The sequence below is a fragment of the Ovis canadensis genome, chromosome 17 (assembly GCF_042477335.2).
Source record: "Ovis canadensis isolate MfBH-ARS-UI-01 breed Bighorn chromosome 17, ARS-UI_OviCan_v2, whole genome shotgun sequence".
In the NCBI taxonomy this organism is placed as follows: domain Eukaryota; kingdom Metazoa; phylum Chordata; class Mammalia; order Artiodactyla; family Bovidae; genus Ovis; species Ovis canadensis.
In genome coordinates this window covers 67,585,667-67,609,733 of record NC_091261.1, presented here as the reverse complement: position 1 = coordinate 67,609,733, position 24,067 = coordinate 67,585,667, and the positions used below count along the sequence as shown (strand labels likewise).

Here is a 24,067-nt window from a genome sequence, read left to right as displayed (position 1 = left end):
TTTTTTTTTTTTTAGTTTTTCAAGGTTCTTGCCGTTTATTTGAATACAGAATGCTAATGGAATAAACAGCATTCAAGAGAAATTGTACAGACTCAAAAGTTCACAAAAAGTTGCCGAGGACAAAAATAAATCTAAACTGAAAAGACCAAGTTCTTCCTATCCAAAGAATCTGAAGATAATTGGAATGCTTTTCTTTTTTTTTTTTTTTTTGTCTTTAAAATGTTTATTTATTTATTTTTGGCTGTGCTGGATCTTTTTTTTTTTTAATTTTTAGTTTTTTATTTTTTAAATTTTAAAATCTTTAATTCTTACATGCATTCCCAAACATGAACCCCCCTCCCACCTCCCTCCCCAGAACATCTTTCTGGGTCATCCCCATGCACCAGCCCCAAGCATGCTGCATCCTGCGTCAGACATAGACTGGCGATTCAATTCACATGATCCATCAGCAGATGAATGGATAAGAAAGCTGTGGTACATATACACAATGGAGTATTACTCAGCCGTTAAAAAGAATTCATTTGAATCAGTTCTGATGAGATGGATGAAACTGGAGCCGATTATACAGAGTGAAGTAAGCCAGAAAGAAAAACACCAATACAGTATACTAACACATATATATGGAATTTAGGAAGATGGCAATGATGACCCTGTATGCAAGACAGGGAAAGAGACACAGATGTGTATAATGGACTTTTGGACTCAGAGGGAGAGGGAGAGGGTGGGATGATTTGGGAGAATGACATTCTAACATGTATACAAAAATGATTTTTGATATAAGCACGTCCTGTATAATATTGGGGCACACTTGCACTGGAAAAATATTCATTATCTATCCAAAATTCAAGTTTAATGAATATCCTGTATTTTACCTGGCAACCCCATGATCAGAAAATACAAAGCAGTCTTTAACTAGGAGCAATCCAGCCAAGGCCCTGACACGTGGGTCCATTTTCCCAAGCACTTTAAAAAGTATCTTTCAGGACTTCCCTGGTGGTCCAGTGGTTAAGACTCCATACTCCCAGTCCATGGAGCTCAAATTCAATCCCTGGTCAAACAGCGAAAATCTCGCATGCCTTGCAGCGGGGCCAAAGAGTAACGTTAAAAATAAAAAGTGTCTTTCCTTTGATCCTGCCAATATCCTCTATGGTTCATTAAAGTTATGTAATTTGCCTAAATCTGTGTGGCAAGAGGGTGGCAGAACTGGGACCCATATGTTGTATACTAACTCTCCATCTAATCACTGTCCCAAGAGAGATACATAGCCCATCTCAAAAGGGAGGTCAGTCATGAGAACGCATTGGAAGCAAAGGTTCCTTAGGCCCAGAGCCGACTACCAGAGTAAGACTATTAGATACATTTGCTGATTGTGTGAACACTGGGTTAAAAGATCTCTGAAATATCCCACTCCAAAGCACCTCAACATTCCCAGGGTATGCTCTACCCTTTGCTCCTTATATCCTCCTTAGAATTCCTGACATTTGCTGAAATTCCTGACATTTGCTGAATGAGAATCTAGTGTTCCCTCCAGCCGAACTTATTATCTTCTGGTTAGAACATCCCTACTCAGTCCATGAGGCCTGAAAGTGCCGATCTTTCACCCTGGTTCCAAAACTGACCTATAAGAATGCTCTGCCCTCCTGTAGAGAGGAGGAGTACAGGAATGAACCAAACCTGATCAGCGGAAAGGCTATCCCAGACATTCACTGGAGCTCCTAGGAAACAACAGTGCTCTTCCTCCATAGTAGCTAAGGTGACAGAAAGACTGGACGAAGACAAGAGAGGACAAAAGCAGAGCTGAGATATGGAGAGAGAGGTACTGTCTGCCCTCTATAAGTATCTAGATTCACCCACACTGAAGCTGCTGCTGCTAAGTCGCTTCAGTCATGTCCAACTCTTTGTGACCCCATAGATGGCAGCCCACCAGGCTCCCCCATCCCTGGGATTCTCCAGGCAAGGGCTCCCCCATCCCTGGGATTCTCCAGGCAAGAATACTGGAGTGGGTTGCCATTTCCTTCTCCAATGCATGAAAGTGAAAAGTGAAAGTGAAGTCACTCAGTCGTGTCCGACTCTTAGTGACCTCATGGACTGCAGCCTACCAGGCTCCTAAGCCCATGGGATTTTCCAGGTAAGAGTACTGGAGTGGGGTGCCACTGCCTTCTCCCGAAGTGAGGCTGCCGAGGACTAAATGAGGCACCAGCTGCTGTCGCCACCTTCGGGGCACAGCCCCGCTCCAGGCCAGGCCTACCTGCCGCCCTTGGCCTCCGGTGTCCGGTTGTCGTCCGTGACCACCTGTGGCCACAGGGGCTGGCGCTGCCGCAGCCCGTCAGCCTCAGCCATGGTTCTGAGACACCAGTCAGCTGCCCGCGCCGACTTCTCAGTTACATAAGCCAAAGAATTCCCACTTTCTATACAAACAATTTAAGTTATGTTTCTGTCACTTGTGACCAAAACAGTTCAGATTAATGCAACCAGTAAGCATAATCATTTTTTACATCAATCAATAGGCAAGGTAAAAAATATATGGAAATCCTATTTGCCGTAATTTCTAAACATATCCAAAATCCAACCACAGCTCACCAGCCTGGTGTGACCCACCATTGTCTCCCATCGATGATAATCTTCCAACTCGTCTGCCTTCTTCTACTCTTGCCTTCTATGGTCTGTTACTTAGAAAGATGCTATTAAAACTCAAGAAAGGGACTTCCCTGGTGGCCTAGTGGTTGAGAGCCCACCTGCCAATGCAGGGGACACGGGTTCAATCCCTGATCCCGAAACAGTATCCCACATGCCTCAGAGCAACTAAGCCTGTGTGTCACAACTACTGAACACCAGGTGCCCTTGAGTCCTTGCTCCACAGCAAGAAAAGCCATTGCAATGAGAAGCCTGCACACTGCATAAGAGAGCAGCCCCTGATCCCCACAACCAGAGAAAGCCCATGCGCAGCAACAAAGATCCAGCACCACCAAAACTAAATAAGTAAATAAACACCTTTTAAAATAACAATAAATTAAAAATAAATAAATAAAACTCAAGACAGGTCATGTTTCTCCTCTGCTCAAAACCCTCCAGTGCACCTCGTCGCACTTAGTAAAAATTTTACACTCGCCTAAAAGAAACTTGGGCTTTCCAGGTGGCTCAGTAGTAAAGGATCTGCCTGTAATGCAGGATAAGTGGGTTCAATCCCTGGGTCAGGAAGATCTCCTGGAGAAGGAAACAACAATCCACTCCAGTATTCTTTCCTGGAAAATCCCAAAGACAAAGGAGCCTGTGGGCTATAGTCCATGGGGTCACAAAGGAGTCAGACACGAATTAGCAACTAAATAATAACAAAAGACCCTACTGATCTGGTCTCACTCTGTTGCTCTGACCTTATCCTCAACACTCCACACCAGTCATACAAGCTTTCTCCAAGGCCTCAGGGCCTTTGTACCAGATGTTGCCTTGCTCTAAATGTTCCTTCCCCTGCCCTAGACAGCTTCATGGATGGCTCCCTTACTTCCTTTAAGTCTTTGCTCAAATGTCACCTTTTCCATGAAGCTGGAAAAGGTGATATTTCCTTTTTTTTTTTTACATGTATTTATTGTCTGTCTCCACCAGTTGGAATGTGAGCTGCACTACAGCAGGGCTCTGTGCCCGTTTTACACTTGCATGTATCCCTGGCACCTAGAACACCACACAGAACACTGCAGGGACTCCACACTGAGAAATCATGAGTTGGGATGACACAGGTTTAGGAGGAAGTTAGATCTGAAAAACAGAAGGGCAGTGTCAGGGAGACTAGACAAAAGCCGAAGCACAGGGGAAGGTCTAGAGACTCTTCCTCTATTGGACCCCAGGTTCAAAGTGGCATCTGGGCTCAACCCACCCTCTGCCATCCTGGTCTATCTTTGCAGAGACCCTAGTTCCCATCTTAGCAGACAACTAAGGGCAACTGGCTGTGAGGAAATGTGATTATATGTGAATGACTGAATAGTAGGGGGAAGAGTCCTCCTCTTAATCTGAGTTAATATAAGACTGCTCTCATTATCATTAATCTGATCAAACAATGACCAGCTTCTCAGACCTGTAGCATGCTGCTGATGAATTTTTCATAACTCTGTAGAGATGTTTTCTGCTTTGCTGTTAATAATAAACCACAAAGCATGGGATTGAAAATGTATTTCCATTTTGCCAACTCTCTCTCTCCTGGCTTTATTTTCCCTCCCTCCAGGTCACCCTTCTCAAGGTCTTGCGCATCAATGATTATTATGGAATGCCTTGTATTTGTCATGGTGTTAAAGAACTTGTCCCCACCTTCAGTTCAGTCGCTCAGTCATGTCCGACTCTGCGACCCCATGAACCGCAGCATGCCAGGCCTCCCTGTCCATCACCAACTCCCGGAGTTCACTCAGACTCACATCTGTCGAGTCAGTGATGCCATCCAGCCATTTCATCCTCTGTCATCCCCTTCTCCTCCTGCCCCCAATCCCTCCCAGCATCAGAGTCTTTTCCAATGAGTCAACTCTTCGCATGAGGTGGCCAAAGTTCTGGAGTTTCAGCTTTAGCATCATTCCTTCCAAAGAACACCCAGGGCTGATCTCCTTCAGAATAGACTGGTTGGATCTCCTTACAGTCCAAGGGACTCTCAAGAGTCTTCTCCAACACCACAGTTCAAAAGCATCAGTTCTTCGGTGCTCAGCTTTCTTCACCATCCAACTCTCACATCCATACATGACCACTGGAAAAACCATAGCCTTGACTAGATGGACCTTTGTTGGCAAAGTAATGTCTCTGCTTTTGTGTGCTATCTAGGTTGGTCATAACTTTCCTTTCAAGGAGTAAGCATCTTTTAATTTCATGGCTGCAGTCACCATCTGCAGTGATTTTGGAGCCCCCCAAAATAAAGTCTGACACTGTTTCTACTGTTTCCCCATCTATTTCCCATGAAGTGATGGAACCAGATGCCATGATCTTCATTTTCTGAATGTTGAGCTTTAAGCCAACTTTTTCACTCTCCTCTTTCACTTTCATCAAGAGGCTTTTTAGTTCCTCTTCACTTTCTGCCATAAGGGTGGTGTCATCTACTTATCTGAGGTTATTGATATTTCTCCCGGCAATCTTGATTCCAGCTTGTATTTCCTCCAGCCCAGCGTTTCTCATGATGTACTCTGCATATAAGTTAAATAAGCAGGGTGACAATATACAGCCTTGACATACTCCTTTTCCTATTTGGAACCAGTCTGTTGTTCCATGTCCAGTTCTAACTGTTGCTTCCTGACCTGCATACAGATTTCTCAAGAGGCAGGTCAGGTAGCAATAAACTCATGTGAAGCTTTCAAGTCGTATTTGAGAAGTGGTGATCATACATTAGAGAGCTTGATTCAATTTGGCAAATGAGATGCCTCACTTTTCTATAATGAGGAGATGAAGTCGGAAGAAGATGTGAAGGAACTCAGTTTAGAGAAAGGAAAGCAAGCTGTCCCATCCCTTTGCCTTCCAATGGGCCTGAAGCACTTGGCGTGCCAGCCATGCTGGGCTCCATCGGGTCCCTCAGAAGCCCCAGACTGGCTCCTACCTCTAGGCTTTTTGCACACACTTTCCCTCTCCCTGGAAGAGCTTTTCCTCAACTCAAGTTAACTCCATGGCCCTTCATGTCTTAGCTGTAGCATCACATCACTAGATCCATGAGGCAATATATTCCAGGTCCCAGTACTTAGAACATTGCCTTATGTGCTGTATATAAATACATACATCCTAAGCCCCATATGGGCAAGACTTTGTAAGTCTTGCCAGTCTCCTTTGTATGTCTAATGCATTTGACACAAAATGGAATGAATGAATGAATGAATAAGTGAGTGAGTGAATGTTGAAACTAATCAACCAGGTCACCTTTCAGAACAGACATTGCAAATGGCTGAACACTTATCCCAACATCAAACCTACGACTCTTCTCCTCAAGTTTCCTCTTAGACACACTGCCCAGAGCACTGTCAGGATCATCTGCAATGGCAACATGGCCTGTTTGAGAGTGGACTTGCCTATTTTTTGTTTGTTTGTTTTAAACAGACAAAAATCATCAAGAATCAATCAAGCCAAGTTAAGATGGTAGCTTTCCATTTTGAAGGCTATTATTTAAGGTCAAGAGAAAATAGAGATTTGTTTTCTTGTAACGTGACTCTGAAGACAGTTTTCAAGACGGTCTAAAGTTATGTCAGCAGAGCTGGGGCAAGACAGCACTGATTATCTGTACTTTCCTTTTCCTTACCCAACATTAAGTATACTAAGAGAGAGGATGGTGAGGTTCCTTTAAAAAAGTATTTATTTTTAAAATTAATTTATTACTCTTATTATTTTATTTACTTTGGCCATGCCATAAGGCATGCGGGATCTTAGTTCCCCAACTAGGGATCAAACCCGCGCCCCCTGATTATGCAGTCTTACTGGATCACCAGGGAAGTCTCTGGTGAGGTTCTTGATCAGATAATCATTAGTCAGTGTCTGCTTTTTACTTACAGTTTTGATTTCTGAGTTCTGCTGGAAAATGGAAATTCCATGATAAAATGAAGCTTACATCCAATTCATTGACAACTCTGACATCTGTAAACATGACATACGCTCTCCAGTTCATCATGGCCCTTATGTCTCCTCCCAAGTATCCAGCCCCTGGCCTGTTTTCCTTCTGTGCGTTCCCTGTCTGGTTCCAGAAAACAACTGACTGCGTGATCCCCTGAAACCAGATGACCTCATCTGTAAAACTCATGTCCCTTTCTGAAATCATTTCAGAAAAATTTCATCTTAAATTAGGTGTCCTAGCTATTAACATGATTATAACTGCATTTATTTCAACTGAAAGTATGTATTTTTAAAAACCAAGCCTGCCTCAAGTTTCTTAGCTCATCACAAGCGGATTCACAGATGTAGTAAAGTGACTTTACATATATATTCTATTAAGTTACAGATTTGCTAGTAACATTTGCCTCTCACAGTTGTCATTCCTGCAGATGCAAAACAATTTAAACTCTACTCTCATAAACTTTGAGAGCTTTATAAATGGACACTCCTTCTAAAGGACCATGGTCATACATGAGAAGAAGCCTTATAAGCACACAGTAATTCTACTTCTAGGCATATTTCTTAAGATGCTTACAAAGATTTCATTTCAAAAGTAGTCACTAAGGCTGTGTTTATGAGAGCAAGAAACCAGAAATAAATCTAACTCACTAAAGGGGGTTGTTTAACTCAATTATGCTACATCTTTATGCTGGAGTGTTACCAGCCATTTGAATTGCTATTAAAAAAAAAAATGGATTTGGCAGGGAAAGACATTCATGTCTTAAGTCAAATTTTAAGAGGAAAAAGAAATAAATAGGAGAACATTATGAAATAAATAAAATATAGTTGTTCATAAAAGTCATATGGAAGTACACATATGCATGGAGGAAAATCTGTAAGGCTCTATAACAAGGTATTAGCAGTGCTGATCTGTGGATGGTGGCATTATAAGTGTGCTCATTTTTCTTTTTTATTAAATGCACATTCTCTTTTTTTCCTTGGGTGAATATACTTTGCTTTAATGGCTATAAATGTCTTTTAAATCACTATTTTATTTAATGAGTTCCATTTCTGAAGTCAGTGTGAACGACTCATAACCTGGCATACGTAACCTGAAGAGCCACAGAAGCACCTGCAAGATCTCCAGGGAAATGTCCCAGAGACCATCATGTACAATCACAAAGGGTATGGAAGGGACTTCTAGCTCCAGAGTTCCTAACTCTGTGCCAGCCTGAACCTGGGGGCATCTTTCTTTCATTTGTAGCAGAAGCAAAACAGTTTCCTCCCCTAAACAGCCCCGTCCTCTTAGGCAAACAAACATTCACAGCAGCACTAGTCACAAATAGTCATAAGGTAGAGACAACTCAAATGCTGACTGATGGATGGATAAACAAAATGGGCAGATCCATACAATGGAATACTATTCAGCCATAAAAAGGAATGAAGTACTGGGACACGTCACCCCATGGATCGACCTTGAGGACGTTGTGTTACGTGAAAGCAGCCATGCATAAGAGGCTGAGTACTGTATGATTTCATTTATATGAAATACCCAGAAGAGGAAAAAAACATACCAAAAATAGATGAAAGGTTGCCAGGGGATGGAGGACTGGAAAACTGGGATGGACTGCTAACAAGTACAAGGTTTAGTTTTAGTTTTCTTGGTTGTTGAGTTTTTTGGTTTTGTTTTTTTGCATGTGTGGTGATAGAGATGTTCTAAAGTTAGATGGGGTCAATGGTTGCACAACACTGCACACATACGAAAAGTCATTCAATTGTATACTTTAGGAGCATTTAAATGGTGACTTTTTGTTATGCATATTTTACCTCAATTTTTAAAAACCTAGAAAAAGAAAAGCTGGGGTGGCTACATTAATATCAGAGAAATAGTTTTCAGAGCATGGAAAATTATCAGGATAAAAAGTAACTTTACATAATGCTGAAGGGTGAAGTCACCAAGAAAACAACTGTCCCACATTTGTATAAACTTAAAAACAGCTCAAAATACATAAAAACCAAAACTGATGGAACTACAAGGAGAAATGGAGAAATCCACATTTAGAGTAGGAGATACCAACACAGATTACCTCTGTGTAATCAATAAAACTTAAGAGAAAACCTGCAAGGATATAGAGGACTTAGTACCATCAACCAACTGGACCTAACTGATATTTATACAATACTGCACCTATGGATACCAGAATTCACATTCTTTTCAAGTGCACCCATTAGCTTCACCAAGAGAGAATATATTCTAAGTGACAAAATAAACCTTAAACACTTTAAAAGAATCAATATAATATGTGTTCACTCATCATAACTGAATTGAACTATTAAAAGAAGTCAGTAACAGAAAAATAACGGGAAACATCCACAGTACTTGGAAATTAAATGACACACTCCTAAAGAACATATGCATCAAAGGGAAAGCTTCAAAACAAACTATAAAATAGGTGCACTAAAGGGAAATGAAAATATGACATACCAAAACTTGTGGGACATAGTTAAAGTAATACTTACATTAGTAAAGGAAAAAGGTCTCAACTCAACAAAGTGTCCACCTCAAAAAACAGAATAAAGAGGCACAAAATAAACCCAAAGCAAGCAGGAGAAAGGAAATAATAAGAAGAAGAACAAAAAATGAATAAAATTAAAAACAGAAAAACAATAGAGAAAATAAATGAAGCTAAAAATTGGTTCTCTGAAAATAAAACTAAAATTAATAAATCTCTAGCCAGAAACACAGAATAGAAGAGAAAGAACATACATTACCAACGTTAGGAATGTAAGACCTCACTAAAAGAATAATAGGGAAATACTACGAGCAACTCTCTGGATGTAAATTCAGCAATTTAGAAAAATTGTACCAATTCCTTCAGATCCACAAACTACTAAAATTCACCCAAGAATAAATTAAAGAAACTGAAGTTGTAGTTAAAAATCTTCCACAAAACATTGAAATTAAGTCTCTACTCCACATAGTTTCACTGGTGAATTCTACCAGCATCTAAAGATGCTGCTGCTGCTGCTGCTAAGTTGCTTCAGTCGTATCTGACTCTGTGCGACCCCATAGACGGCAGCCCACGAGGCTCTGCCGTCCCTGGGATTCTCCAGGCAAGAACACTGGGGTGGGTTGCCATTTCCTTCTCCAAACCATGAAAGTGAAAAGTCGCAACCCCATGGACTGCAGCCTACCAGGCTCCTCCATCCATGGGATTTTTCAGGCAAGAGTACTGGAGTGGGTTGGCATTGCCATCTCCAATCTAAAGATGAAATAACACCAATTCTCCACAATCTCTTCCAGGAAAGAGAAGTAGAGGAAACAATTCCCAACTCATGTTATGAGGTCAGTATTACCCTGATAATTAAATAAAGATGGTACAAAAAAGGAAACCACAGACAATATCCCTTATGAAGACACAGAAAACCCTCAATAAAATACTAAGGAATCAAATCCAGCAACATTAAAATAATAGTATAGCAACATATTAAAAGGATAATATGGCTTTGGGGGTTTATCACAATGTACTGTTTCTCCCAGTCAGATAAGCATAACAATATAAAAAGTGTCAACTAACTTTGCTCTGCTGCTGCTAAGTCGCTTCAGTCATGTCCGACTCTGTGTGACCCCATAGACGGCAGCCCACCAGGCTCCCCCATCCCTGGGAGTCTCCAGGCAAGAACACTGGAGTGGGTTGCCATTTCCTTCTCCAACGCATGAAAGTGAAAAGTGAAAGTGAAGTTGCTCAGTCGTGTCCGACCCTCAGCGACCCCATGGACTGCAGCCTTTCAGGCTCCTCCATCCATGGGACTTTCCAGGCAAGAGTACTGGAGTGGGGTGCCATTGCCTTCTCCGAACTTTGCTCTACCTCCTACCTAATAATAATAATAACAAATGTCCATATAGTCAAAGCTATGGTTTTTCCAGTAGTTAGAAGGTAAAGAATCTGCCTGCAATGCAGGAAACCCAGGTTTAATCCCTGGGTTGGGAAGATCCCCTGGAGAAGGAAATGGCAACCCACCCCAGTATTCTTACCTGGAGAATTCCAAGGACAGAGGAGCCTGGTTGGCCACAGTCGATGGGATAGCAAAGAGTCAGACATGACTGAGCAACTAATACTAACACTTTTACAATGTGAGAGTTGGACCATAAAGAAGGCTTGAGAGCCAAAGAATTTATGTTTTTCAAACTGTAGAGTTGGAGAAGACTCTTGAGAGTCCCTTAGACAGCAAGATCCAACCAGTCAGTCATAAAGGAAATCAACCCTAAATATTTATTTATTGGAAGGACTGATGCTGAAGCTGAAGCTCCAATACTCTGGCCACCTGATGCAAAGAGCTGACTCACTGGAAAAGACCCTGATGCTGGGAAAGATTGAAGGCAGGAGAAGAGGATGACAGAGGACAGGATGATTGGATGGCTTCATCAACTCAATAGACACGAGTTTGAACAAACTCCAGGAGACAGTGAAGGACAGGGAAACTGGGCATGCTGCAGTCTGTGGGGTCGCAAAAAGTCAGATGATACAACTGAACAACTAAACAACAACAATAAAAACAAAGCCCCTGGATGGGTTCTTTTTTATACCTGATGAGTTCTTTATTATACCTATTAGTCTCATTGCTCAAGTCCAGGCTGCCCAACACTGCCCAAGGCACCATGCCAATGCCTTTGTGGATGGGCACAAAGAGATATATTCATGACAATTTCTGATTGGTGCGATACTCTGGGTAGAATTGGTGCACAGGCAAAGGAAATGTCGCCATCAATAGTGACCCCAGCATCCAGAATTCTGTAAGAATAGAACCCACACAGGACAAAGCAGGGAGGCAGTGGCTGCAAAATCTGGGTTGGAGACTTGTCAGAAATCTGTGGAAGCGGCTATCTCTTGTCTCTGCCTGGCGGGTTCCAGATCTAAATGCAAACACTTCTTGAGACTTCGTCAGCCAAAGGAAGGACTGACTTTTCCTCAGAGAGTAGAACCAAGGATAGAAGTCATCAGAGAGCAGATACAGGTATACATAAAGAGGGTAATTCCAACCTTTATAACTCACCCATATCAAAAGGCTGACTTACAAAAGGGCTTGAATAGACATTTCTCCCAAGAGGATATACAAGTGGTCAATCAGCACATGAAAAGATGCCTAATTCATTAATCACTGTGCTGTGCTGTGCTAAGCCACTTCGGTTGTGTCTGACTCTTCGAGACCCTATGAACTATAGCCTGCCTGGCTCCAGTGTCCATGGGATTCTCCAGGCAAGAACACTGGAGTGGGTTGCCGTGCCCTCCTCCAGGGGATCTTCCCAACCCAGGGACAGAACCCATGTCTCTTTCATCTGCATTGGCAGACAGGTTCTTTACCACTAGCGCCACCTAGGAAATGCAAATAGTCAGTAGGGAAATGCAAATCAAAACCACATTCAAAAAATCAGAAAATCGTAGGTATTGCCAAGGAGGTAGAGAAATTGGAACCCTGGGGCATTGCTGGTGGAAACAGAAAATGGTACAGTCACTGTGGAAAACAGTATGATGGTTTCTCAAAATATTTAACACAGAATTAGCATATGACCCAGCAATTCCACTCTAGATATATGACCCCAAAGAATTCAAAGCAGGGACCCAAACAGATACTCGTAAAATAGTGTTCACAGCAGCATTATTCACAAGAGTCAAAAGATGAAAATAACTCAAGGTCTATCAACACAGGACAGATAAAGAAAACATAGACTATCCACACAATGTAATATTATTCAGCCATAAAAAGGAATGAAACACTGGTATATATACTATAACATGAATGACCCTTAGAAATATTATGCTATATGAAAAAAGCTGGACACGAAGGACACACAGTGTACGATTCAACTTACATGAGATAACTAGTCAAATTCCTAGAGAGAGAAAATAGAATAGACGTGATCATGTGGCCGGGGGCAGGTACAGAAAGGATACAGAATTTTTATTTGGAGTGATGAAAAAGTTATGCAGATGGATGGTGATGATGGTTGCATAACACCGTGAATGTCCTTAAGGCCACTGAACTGTACATTTAAAAACAGTTAAAATGGTAAATTTCAGGTTTTATATATATATATATATATATATATATAACCACAATTTTTTAAAAAACGAAAAAATTTTAAAAGGCAGCTTTGTGAAGTAGCGCTTGCCCCAAATCACCTAGCCAAAGCTGGACATGGGCAGGATGTGGGCCCACACAACCTCTAGGGTCCTCTAACCTTGAGAGAACACACTTTTCAAGCCCTTGGATATCGCAGCTTCTGACTCTTCTCTTTGCCTCAAAAGCTTGAGACAAGTTCAAGGGTAGTAAGGCCCAGCCCCATAACTGGTATTTTGTTATCAAACTTGGAGTTATGATGAGCACGTGGTTTAAAGACTAAAGCCTGCCAGGCACTGATGTGAAGTGAGTCATCTGTGAGCAAATTCAAAGATGCAGTCCTGGTATAAGAATCTTGATTGCTTATGTCACCTGCAGCCCAGCGGGTATGCCATTATCCCATAGAAGGCTTCCATGGGCTTCTCCTTTTCACGTCTTGCTGTGTTAGTCCCTGCCTCTCACACACCGTGGCCTCAGTGATCAATGACTGAATAAATGAAACTCCCCATCAACTACCCAGGGCTGAAGCATCTCACCTCCCCGTGACCATCTACAGAGGGTATGATCATCAAAACCTCTGAAGCTAGTAAGCATTTGCCGTGTGCCAGGCACTTAACACAGCTTTGTAATACATGAGTCCACTGAATCACCATAACAACCCCATGTCAAACTGTCCCAATTTTATGAGCAAGAAAACTGAGGCTCAGCAAGGAGAGCTCATTGACCCTCAGGTTACTGAGCTAGTAAATCCTGAACTCAGACTGGGATCCAAGCAGTCTTACTGCAGAGCCCAAGCCTTCCCAACTACTTAGCTCTACTGCTTCGAGCACTGACCCAAATTTCCAAGGACTAATTATGCTATAATTTTTGAGACTTCATCTCATTTTTCTCTCCTGGTCCAGGGAAATCGAAGGCATCCATCTTTGGAATGCATCCATGGCTTTAATCAATGGCTGCCTAGTAACTCCAGGGGGCCCATGCTTTCAGTCTTTATCAAGAACAAGCTTTCCATTATGACAAAACACAGAAAGAAAGAAAGTGAAAGCGTTAGTCGCTCAGTCATGTCTATTCTTTGCAACCTTGTGGACTCCTTTGTGCATGGGATTCTCCAAGCAAGAAAACTAGAGTGGGTTACCATGCCCTTCTCCAGGGGATTTTCCTGACCCAGGGACCAAACCGGGGTCTCCTGCATTGTAGTCAGATTCTTTACCATCTGAGCCACCAGGGAAGCCTGAAATCACCTCAACGCTCAAGAGTAGCACTGAGCAACTGAAATACACTTTGAGCTGGCTGTATCATTTAAAATGTTCTAATAGCCTCAGGAAAAAAATAAGATGCAGATGAAATTAATTTTAACATAGTTTATTTAACCCAATATGTCTAAAGTAGTATAATTTCAACATGTTGTCAATATAAAAAAAAAATCAGTGAGCTATTTCACATTCTATTCTTCATTCTAAGAGTTTGGGATCTGGTGTGTATTTCACAGGGGCTTCCCCGGTGGCTCGGGCTTCCCTGGTGGCTCAGAGGTTAAAGTGTCTGCCTGCAGTGCGGGAGACCAGGGTTCTATCCCTGGGTTGGGAAGATCCCCTGGAGAAGGAAGTGGCAACCCACTCCAGTATTCTTGCCTGGAGAATCCCATGGAGGGAGGAGCCTGGTAGGCTACAGTCCACGGGGTTGCAGAGTCAGACATGGCTGAGCTACTTCACTTTCACTTTCCTCGGTGGCTCAGTGGTAAAGAATCTGCCTGCAATACAGGAGCTGTAGGAGATGCAAGTTGGATCCCGGGGTCGGGAAGATGCCCTGGAGCGGGGCATGGCAACCTGCTCCAGTCTTCTTGCCTGGGAATACCATCGATAGAGGAACCTGGCAGGCTACAGTCCATAGGGTCGCAAAGAGTCAGACACGACTGGAGCGACTTGGCATGCACATAGCACATGAAGTTTACAACTATAGCACATTTCAATTAGAACTCGCCACATTTCAACTGATCAATAGCCAAAGTGGCCAATGGCTGGACCTTTCAGATCTACAATCCTCTTCTCATCTTTCCTTTTCTCTGTGAATGCCCTACTTTGTCTCCATCAGTTCTGTATTTCTCTTCCGTCGTCATCTGGAATGGTCACTGATGGGAGCGTGTGAGTGGTGGAGTATTCCATCCTCACCTTTCTCATGAATCCCCCAGCTCCCATCTCAGATCACACTGCTCTGATTGTCTGTCCTTCCTCCTTCACCTGCACTTGCCCTCAGCTTTGCTTTCTTTGCTTCCAGGTCAGGCCCTCTTTGGGACTCCAGGAAGAAGCTGTCAAGCTCTTCCCAGACCCAAGGCTCCCTGAATTTGCAGGATTGGGGTTAGATCAGTGACTCCAAACCTCAGGCAACTGGCTTGTAAAACAGGAACAACTATAGTTATGGTCACTCCCCACTGGAGAGACATTCCAAGGGTCACAGAAACCCTGCCAAAGAAAATCAGGCTTTTTTCTCCTCTCCCATGTTTGCCCCTTTTCCCTCCCCAGCCCTCATCTTCTCCATCCTCCTTCCTGGCTGCCATGTCCCCCTTGGCTTCCTTGGCCTTTGAGTACCTTCCATTGCCCAGCTCCAGAGCAGCAAGGAGGAAGCCCCGGTCCCACAGATAGAGCCCGGTGCGGATGGCTGGAAGAGAGCCCAGAAAACCAGCCATCCTCAGGGAGAGGAGGAAGACGCCTCAGTTTCTACCCATTGGAGGAAGGATTAGAGCTCCCTAGTAGAACCCACTCCCAAACCCCAGAGCATCCACAGAGAACCCTTCAGAAATACCTCTTGTCACTGATTCAGATGTTTGGGACCACGCTCCACCCATGTCTCTATGAGAAAAAGGCAGAGCTGGGTCACTGCAGGCTGGCCACTGTCTGTGGAAAACCACGTGCTCCTCTCGTCTACGCAGGTTCCCAGGTCCTTCTCAACCAGAAACTGGAAAGATGAAATTCTGGCCTAGACAACTGCCTCCTTAAACCCAAGCTCTTGGTCATCAAAATACAGGCAACCAAAAACCAAAATAAAACATAAATCCAGACTAAGGATATGGAAAAGCAGGTCCTTTCCCAAACTTTAAGTAAAAGGTAATTTGGCAAGACCTATCAAATGTCCAGAAACTTTGCATATTGCCAGATCCAGCAATTCTACTTCGTGAATCAAAGACAAGCATTACTACAGGCCATGAGGATGTCTACCACAGTATTATTTATAATAGTAGAAAATGGTAAACATATACAACTGACAGAATTACATTAAATAAGTTAAATAAATTTTGGTATATTCATATAACACTATACAACCATTAAAAATATTGTTTAATAAGATGAAAAGATATTCTTGACATATTAAGTGAACTTTATATATCCAGTCTTCCTCAAATCTCCAGGCTCACAAACCCAACTGTCTACTTCACAAACATTAAATGTCTAAACAGGACTGAATCGTCAAGCCCAATCTGACGCACCCCCAGTCTTCACACTTCAAATAATGGCACCGCCATTCACTTAGTTCTTAGGCCAAACACCTGCGAAAAACCTCAGTTCTGTATTTTCCTTTGCTCCTCACATGGATTCATGAGCAACCTCTCACGCCCGTGAACTTCTGAGTCCAGCTACTTGCTCCATCTCCTCATCATCACTTGAATCAAAAGGACCATCATTCCTGGCTTTGACTCCCACACTAGCCTGTCAGTTTGTTTCCCTGCTCCCAGTCTTAGGCCCCTATCAACTATTTTCCCTGCAGCAATCAAAAGGATCTTTTAAATAAGTCAATCCCCCACCCTTTTCACAGTTAGAACAAAATCCAAGTATCTCAGCCAAGCCCTCCATGACCAGGGCCCCGTGTCTTCCTCCTACTGTGCCCCTCATCCCTTCCCCACTCACTCTGCTCCAAATACAGTGGCCCCCATGCTGTTCTCATAATATGTGGAATGTATTCCCACCCAAGAACTCTGTACCTGCTATTCCGTCTGCCTTGTACACTCCCCAGATATTTCATGTTTTGCTCCCTCACATCTGTGAGATCTCCCCAAGGGGGAGGGCCTTTGCTGATCATCCCATACCCCTCTCTCTCTTTCCTATGCTCTTTTGGGTTTATTTGGGAATTTCTCCATGTGGTTCAGTTACATCAGATTGTTCACTAGTCCCCAAAGAACCACACCTGCCAAATCCATACCCTTGAATATTAACTCCCACACAGACCACGGGCTCAACTACATAATTTGCTTTGGCCAACGGGACATTAGCAAAGGTTACAGAAGCAGAGGCTGAAAGTGGGCTATGAATTAGAGCCAGCCTTCTTGGAACACTTGCTGCTGCCACCATGTAAGAAACCTGGAAGACACTATAAATCAACTATACCTCAATTTTAAGGAGACAGAATAGAAGGAAGGAAAGAAGGAATCTGGGGTGTCCTGCTGGAAAGGCCATGTGGAAGAGAAGTGAGGTGCCTCAGCCAACCACTAGCCAACCATCAGCCACGTGAGTCCACACTGGACCATTCAGTCTCAATGGACCCACCAGATAACCACAACTACACAAGGGGCCCAGGCAAGATCAGCAGAACTGGCCGGCTGAGTCCAGTCCCAAATGCAGACTTGTAAGCAGATAAATAACTGTTGTTTTAAACCACTAAGTCCTGGGTTGGCTAGTTTTAGAGCAGTAGGTTACTGTTACACTAGCTTCTCACTAGCCGTGGCAGAGAACTACCAGCTCTTCAGTCAGTGTGGGCCCACTTCACCATCCTGTTGGCAATGTTGTGACTAAATTCTAGCCAAAAGAATGCAAACAGAACTGATGAGGGCACGTTCAGGGGTGAGGCTTTTAAGAGGCTTTGTTTTCTCCACACTTTTGTCCCTTTCTGGATGCAAACAAATGACAATGTTGCAGAATGGAAGGGGCCTGGACCATGAGAGAAACACCCCCCAACCAAGAGAGCAAGAGTAAGACTTCTACTCTACTGGAGCCATTACAAATTTGGGGGTATATATAGCTTCTCCTAACTAATACATTCACCCATAAATGTAAGCACCGTGAGAGCAGGGGCCTCACCTGCCTTATTTACCACTGTGTTTCTAGTACATAAAACAACTCTGGGCACACGGTGAGTGTTCACTAAGTATCTACACCTGTCAGAAATTAAATATGGCCAAAGGGGCTTTGCAGCTCCTCCCACTTAGTGGCAGAGTCTCTTTCCCCAACATCTAAATTCAGGCTGGCATGTGACTTGTGCCAACACATAAAAGGCAATGAAAGTGACATTGTGTCACTTCTGAATCTCAAGACCCTTGCAACTTTCCCTGTGACCCTCTTGGAATACTGGGACCATGTAGAAACCCAGGTGATCCCACTGGAGAGTCCACGTGGAAGGAAAGGCTCAGCTCTCTCAGCAGCCACTGCATCTGCCAGCTGAATGTGGCCACACGGTAAGTCCAGGCCAGACCAGCAGAACTTCCCAGCTGATCCCAACCCACAGAATCACTGAAAATAATGGGATATTGTCTGAGGTCCAGTTTCCCAAACGTAATTAAGTCTAGGTACCTACCCCACTCCAGTACTCTTGCCTGGAAAGTCCCATGGATGGAGGAGCCTGGTGGGCTGCAGTCCACGGGGTCGCTAACAGTCGGACACAACTGAGCGACTTCACTTTCACTTTTTACTTTCATGCATTGGAGAAGGAAATGGCAACCCACTCCAGTGTTCTTGTCTGGAGAATCCCAGGGACGGGGGAGCCTGGTGGGCTGCCGTCTATGGGGTCACACAGAGTCGGACACGACTGCAGCAACTTAGCAGCAGCAGCAGCATGGTCTCTCTAACCATTATTAATAATTGAGATAGAACAGATTAAAAACAAGTAATTGATAAGTAATGGCTAGAATGCTCATGCTGTAAAAGGAGATTCTGTTACTGATCCCCCAACCCAATCCCTGATACCTCCCTCCTCTTATAATTTAACCAAAATAGAACCCAACTCAGGACCATTGGAGAAGGAAATGGCAACCCACCCGTGTTCTTGCCTGGAGAATCCCAGGGACGGGAGAGCCTGGTGGGCTGCCGTCTATGGGGTCTCACAGTCAGACATGACTGAAGCGACCTAGCAGCAGCAGCAGCAGGACCACCCACACCTAGCCATTGCCCACCAGTCCTAGGGCCACTCAGTCATCTTTCAGATGGTCTCTGTGCCTCCAGGTTCTTTCTCACCCCATCTACCCTAAAGATCAAGGATCAGCAAACTACAGCCCATGGGCCAAATCTGACCACCACCCATTTTTGTAAGGCTTGACCTGAACCCTAAGAAAACATTTTTAATGTCAAAAAAAATTAGAAGGAAAATAATGTTTCATGACATGTGAAAATTATATCAAATTCAAGGTTCAGGGTCCCTAGGTGATTTTTTTATAAGAACACATTTATTTCTGGATTGTCCATGGCTACTGCAAGCTACAGCAGCAGAGCTGAGTGGTTGCAATGAAAACCTCATGCTCACAAAGCCTTAACAACTTACTATCTGTCCCTTCACAGGAAAAGCCGGCTGGTCCCTCCTGTTAGTCCCTCCTGCCATTGGACTAAACTTTAAGCAACTTTTTAATTGTATTCATTCCAAAACCTTTAAAGATTTCTACCTCCTCCCTCAAAGAGATAAAAACTTTATTGGTCTGACTTCCCCGTCCTAACGCAGACCCCAGGAGTTTGTGACCTGAATTTGTTTCCTACGACACTCTCCCAGGTACTCATCATTCTGGGCCAAACCGTTTGTAAGCTGCCCCTTGAAGGCAGGACAGTGCCTCTATCGTTCGTTGTTCTAGCCCAGAATGCTCCCGTGGCCCGCTGCAATTTCAACCCTCTCCATCCTTCTCTCCACTCAGAGTCGCAGCTCTTTAGCCAAGAATGCTCCCCTAACCACTCTGCCCCATGTTTCCCTGGGTGAATTCTATGGAACATCAAGCCCAAAAGACATCTTTGGAAAAAGACGTCTGCAGGTGTTCACCTTCCTTGGAGTCACAGTGTACAAATATGGTATATTAAAGGCTCTGAGAAGTCCTGCAGATAGAAAGATACCTTTCTATCTCTTTTGCTGAACTCAGCCTTTCCCCAATGAGTAAACTATGGGATTTATTTATTTTTATGTTGTTGACCACCAACATCTAGTACCGTGGCTGGAATTCAGCACTTGTTGAAAAAATGAATAGTGTCGACATCCCCCAGAACTAGGGTTCCACAAAACATACTTTGGAAACGCTGCTTGAGCTCCTTCTGCTGTCCCTCTAATCTGAGCTGTTCCCTCCCATGTCATCGACTCCACACCACGTGATGATCATCATCACCATCAAAGGAGCAAGCATTGCCTACAGACAGTGTTAGACCCTTGAAAACGTCATCTCTTTTCATCCTTACAACCACCTCTGAGGTAGGTAATGTTATTCTTCCACTGCTCTTTTGCCAAAAATGAAACCATGGGTCAGAAAACTTAAATCACTAGGCCAAGATAAAATAGGTGGAAAAGCAAGAACACAAGACTGCATAGGTCTAACTCCAAAGCTCATGACCTTTCTTCTCTGCCAGAGTGCCTCCTGATAATGTACTGTGGCCAGCATGGCTGGCTGTCCACCCAATATCCCTTCTAGCTCTCTTCTGCTAGCAGAACCCTGGTTTTATACACAGTAGCAACAGGTCAAACCAGGCAATGGATTGCAACCACCTAAACCAGTCATGGCAGTGGTCCCATTGCTTTGCAGCTTGGATGAGTGATTTGACCTAGTGCTGGCCAAGAAGACATACTAAAACAACATTTGTGGGGTAAGGAGGAGAGGTGTTTTATGGAAGCCAAACAAAGATATGATGCCTTTATTCCCTCCCACTCACCTGGTCCCTCTCTTCCCTGCCTTGAACCTGGGTGTAATGGTGAAAGCTTCAGCAGCCATCTTGAAACTGTAAGATAGAGGCCATGAGAATTCACAAAGCTATCAGTCCTGATGTTATTAAGTCACTGAGCCAACTCAAGCAGCTATATACCTCCAGATTTCTTGTTACTTAAGAGAAAGAAACCATTATTTACTCTACCACGCCGGTTGGGTTTCCTGTTTCACGCAGCTGAACACATTTCTAATGGATGCAGATGCAGTCTCCCATATCACTTACTGTTGAACTTAATCATTATCTCACACGTACGTTATTACTCGTCTCTCTCATCATAAAGTATGCTTCTTGGAGGCTAAGTCCATGTCGTACATTTTTGTTTCCACAGGGGTATAGGCAAGAATTTCAGGAATGGTCTGTTCAATTTACTGCTTTCTTTAGTGCTTGTGAGCAGAGAGAGGTCATCGTCGAATAGCTGAAATATGGCCTCTATCTCCTATTTAGTCTTTCCATGGTGTCAATCAGAAAGCATGCATCAGAAACACCTGACTGTTTATTAAACAGTTTACTGGGCCCCCTCCAATCCCAACTGAATTAGAATCTCTGGGGTTAAAGGCTGAGAATGGGCATTTGCAATAAGCTCCCCCAGGTGATTTTGATACAAACAATTTGACAACTTCTGGGATTCAAAAACAACAACAACTGTGGATCCAAAACCTATGTGAGGTTTGGCAGCACCTGGCTGGACCCTAAGGCACCAGCCCTCCTCAGGGGCCCCACCTTAGCCCTGGAGATCTAGAAAGCCTAAATTGGCATTAATTGCTCAAGACCCTTTCTTGGGCAATATAGATAAAGTAGTTGGCACGCTCTGCGGCATACTGGGATTAGGAAACAAACAGATGCACTCCCAGTAATTGCCACCTCCCACCATACCAATGCCTACCTCTCCCAGTTTAAAATACCTCTCTATGCAGAAAAGAAGCAATGGAATCAGTGGCCCACTGCAACAATCACCATGAGCCACAGAGCTCTCAGAGGATGAAGCATGTTGAAAAGAAAAGAAAACTAGAGAAAGTTACATACTAATACACAAGCTAGCATTTGGGACTTCTGACTCAGAGGATCAGAAGAGACCTCCGGTGGCCCTTTTGGGTTATTTCTTTATTTACAGCATGCAATTCTGAACAGAATCTTCTCTGAGGCACTGCTCGAACAGAGACGGAAGGCTGGGCCAGGGCATCCCACACTTTTTCTTCCATCGGCAGAGTCCCACCCTGCATGGCTCTCCAAAGCTCTGAGAAAGAAAATACCTGTGCCTCCCAACAGAATTCCCACGCCTCTGCTACCCCTTGACACTTATTTCATTTCTGACAGTTATTTTCCCAGGTGACAGGTGCATACAGAGACACATTCTAGGGGAGCAAATAGCATATTCAATATACACAGACACACACACACACTAACTTCCACTTTCAAATTGGTGACCTTCCTGCCTGCTGACTGACATCTGGCCAAATTTAAAACCATGGAGGAGAAAGACTTGAAAGTGAATCAGGGAGAGGTGCTCATCCATGCTGGGACAGGAGCACAAAGGCTAAAAGATTCAGTCCAGGATTGAAGAGTGCAGGCCTTGGAAACACTCGGGCTGGAACGAAGGGCCCTCCCAGCTCTGCACACGCCAGCTCCACCACAGGAGAACCACTTTCCTCTGCTCCCAGCCCATGGCCACCACCCTCAGCAAATGCCAAGTAATGGGAGTTCCCACATTTCATCAAGCCTCAAGCCATGTGTACCACCGGCGGGTTTGAGGGAGGGAGGTGAGTTAAACCCTTCAGGTGTTTGGAACAACGTGGATGCCAGGCATTTTCTAAACCTCTTGAAACCTCCTTCCTTTGACCAGATGGCCTTGGAAAGGAATAATTTCTGCCATCTTCTTTCTGAGTAACTTTGCATCCATCCTACCTCCCACCCCACCCCACCCCCCTCCCCCCCGGACAAAATTGCTTCAAACTCCCCCTCAAGTTCTGTTAGAGAGAATGTTATAACACGCCAAAGATAACTCCTCCTCCCGACCACCCTCCTTTTCTTTCACCGTCCCACCAAGATTCCAGAGTATTTTCTCACACCACCTGTGTGTGCCGATCCAGGCTTTTTCTTAAAAAAAAAAAAAAAAAAGCATGCTTCAGGCCTGCAACAGCTCCCTGCATCAAAATGATTCGACTGGAAATGGGGAGCTCAACGGGGAATTCTTTTTCAGGCATCTTGCCTCCTGACTTGTGTACCCCTGAAAACAAACAAGCCAAATCCAAGGAGCCCAGGGTGGGGGGCGGTGGGAGGGCTGGGAAGGAGACCAAGAAAGACGAGGTCTACATTTACAGGCAGCCCCATTCCGCAAGCAAAAACCACCTTTTGACCACCTGCAGAATGCGCAAGGTCACGTGGGTTCTCTGCAGCGCCTTAATGTCTTTACCCTGCACACAAGCCCCCCGCGGCATATCAACAAATCCACAAGCGGAAAAAAGAGAGAACTCACTCCTCAGAGAGGAAGCGAACGATAACCACAGCCGCCAGAACAATAATAAAGAATAACAATTACTACTACTGCTCCCACCACCCAGCCAAGCGGCAGCCGACAGCGGTACAGTGAAGGGACATCCAAGCGCAGGGTTTGCAAGATAAATCACAGAAGATCGAAGACCGAACCGTGCCCACCTTGCAATCCTCCCACCCCCTCCACCCCACCCCCAACAAACAGAATCAAGGAAAAAGGGGATGGTGGGGGAGAAAGGGGAGGGGAGGAAGGATTGCTTTTTTTTCTTTTTTTTCCATAGGCAACACCTACCTCCAAGGTCCGGATTTCTTTTTGTGTGAGGTCGTTGGAGGTAGCACATTTGGTCCTAAGCCCTTCCAGGTTGGAGATGCTCAGGTCTATCATGTTTTGGACCAACTCGCACTGCTGTAAGGCTTTTTGCAAACTCAGAGGCTGCTGCTCCTCGCTTTTCGTCATGTTTTCCTCATCCATCGCTTGCTCTGCAAGCCCCCTTCCCCTCCTCCTCCTCCCAGAGAGAAAAAAGGGGGGTGTGGGGGGGGGGAGTAGAGGTAGTCTATCCCCTACGCCTCTCCAACCACTGCGACTTCTCAACAGTGTCTCATGAAGAAGAAACCCAACATCTCACACAGGGTTGAGGGGGTGGGGGTGGGAGGAGGGGACAAGAGCCAAAATTTATTATTTTATTTTGGGGTGTCAAGCAGACTCCATTAGAACGTCTCCCCTCTCTGAGTCTCTGGTCCCTGAGAAGAAGAGATGCTGTTTCTCAGAAGCAAACCAGGTGATGTGATGCTGTCTGTACACTTAGCGGGGGGGCGGGGGAGAAGGAGGAGGGGGAGGGAGAGGAGGAGGAGAAGGAAAATAGCGCTCACTCTTTACACACCGGCTCCGTGAAGGACAAAATTATATATTTTTGGCTGGCTGGCTTTTATGTCAAAAAAAATCTGGTTTGCCCCCCTCCCAGCTGCAGTTACACGGCATTGTCCACCGTTTGGGG

The 24,067-nt window shown here is 44.2% G+C and overlaps 1 protein-coding gene across 1 annotated transcript in view; it reads right to left on the bottom strand.

Annotated features, from left to right (window-relative positions):
- Positions 1–23,544, bottom strand: part of KSR2 (kinase suppressor of ras 2) — a 454,968-nt gene extending 431,424 nt beyond the window's left edge. The window contains exon 1 of the mRNA XM_069557572.1: positions 23,365–23,544. Within this exon, the coding sequence (XP_069413673.1) occupies positions 23,365–23,544 (180 nt within the window). The remainder of the gene's footprint in view (positions 1–23,364) is intronic.
- Between the last annotated feature and the right edge of the window lie 523 nt (positions 23,545–24,067).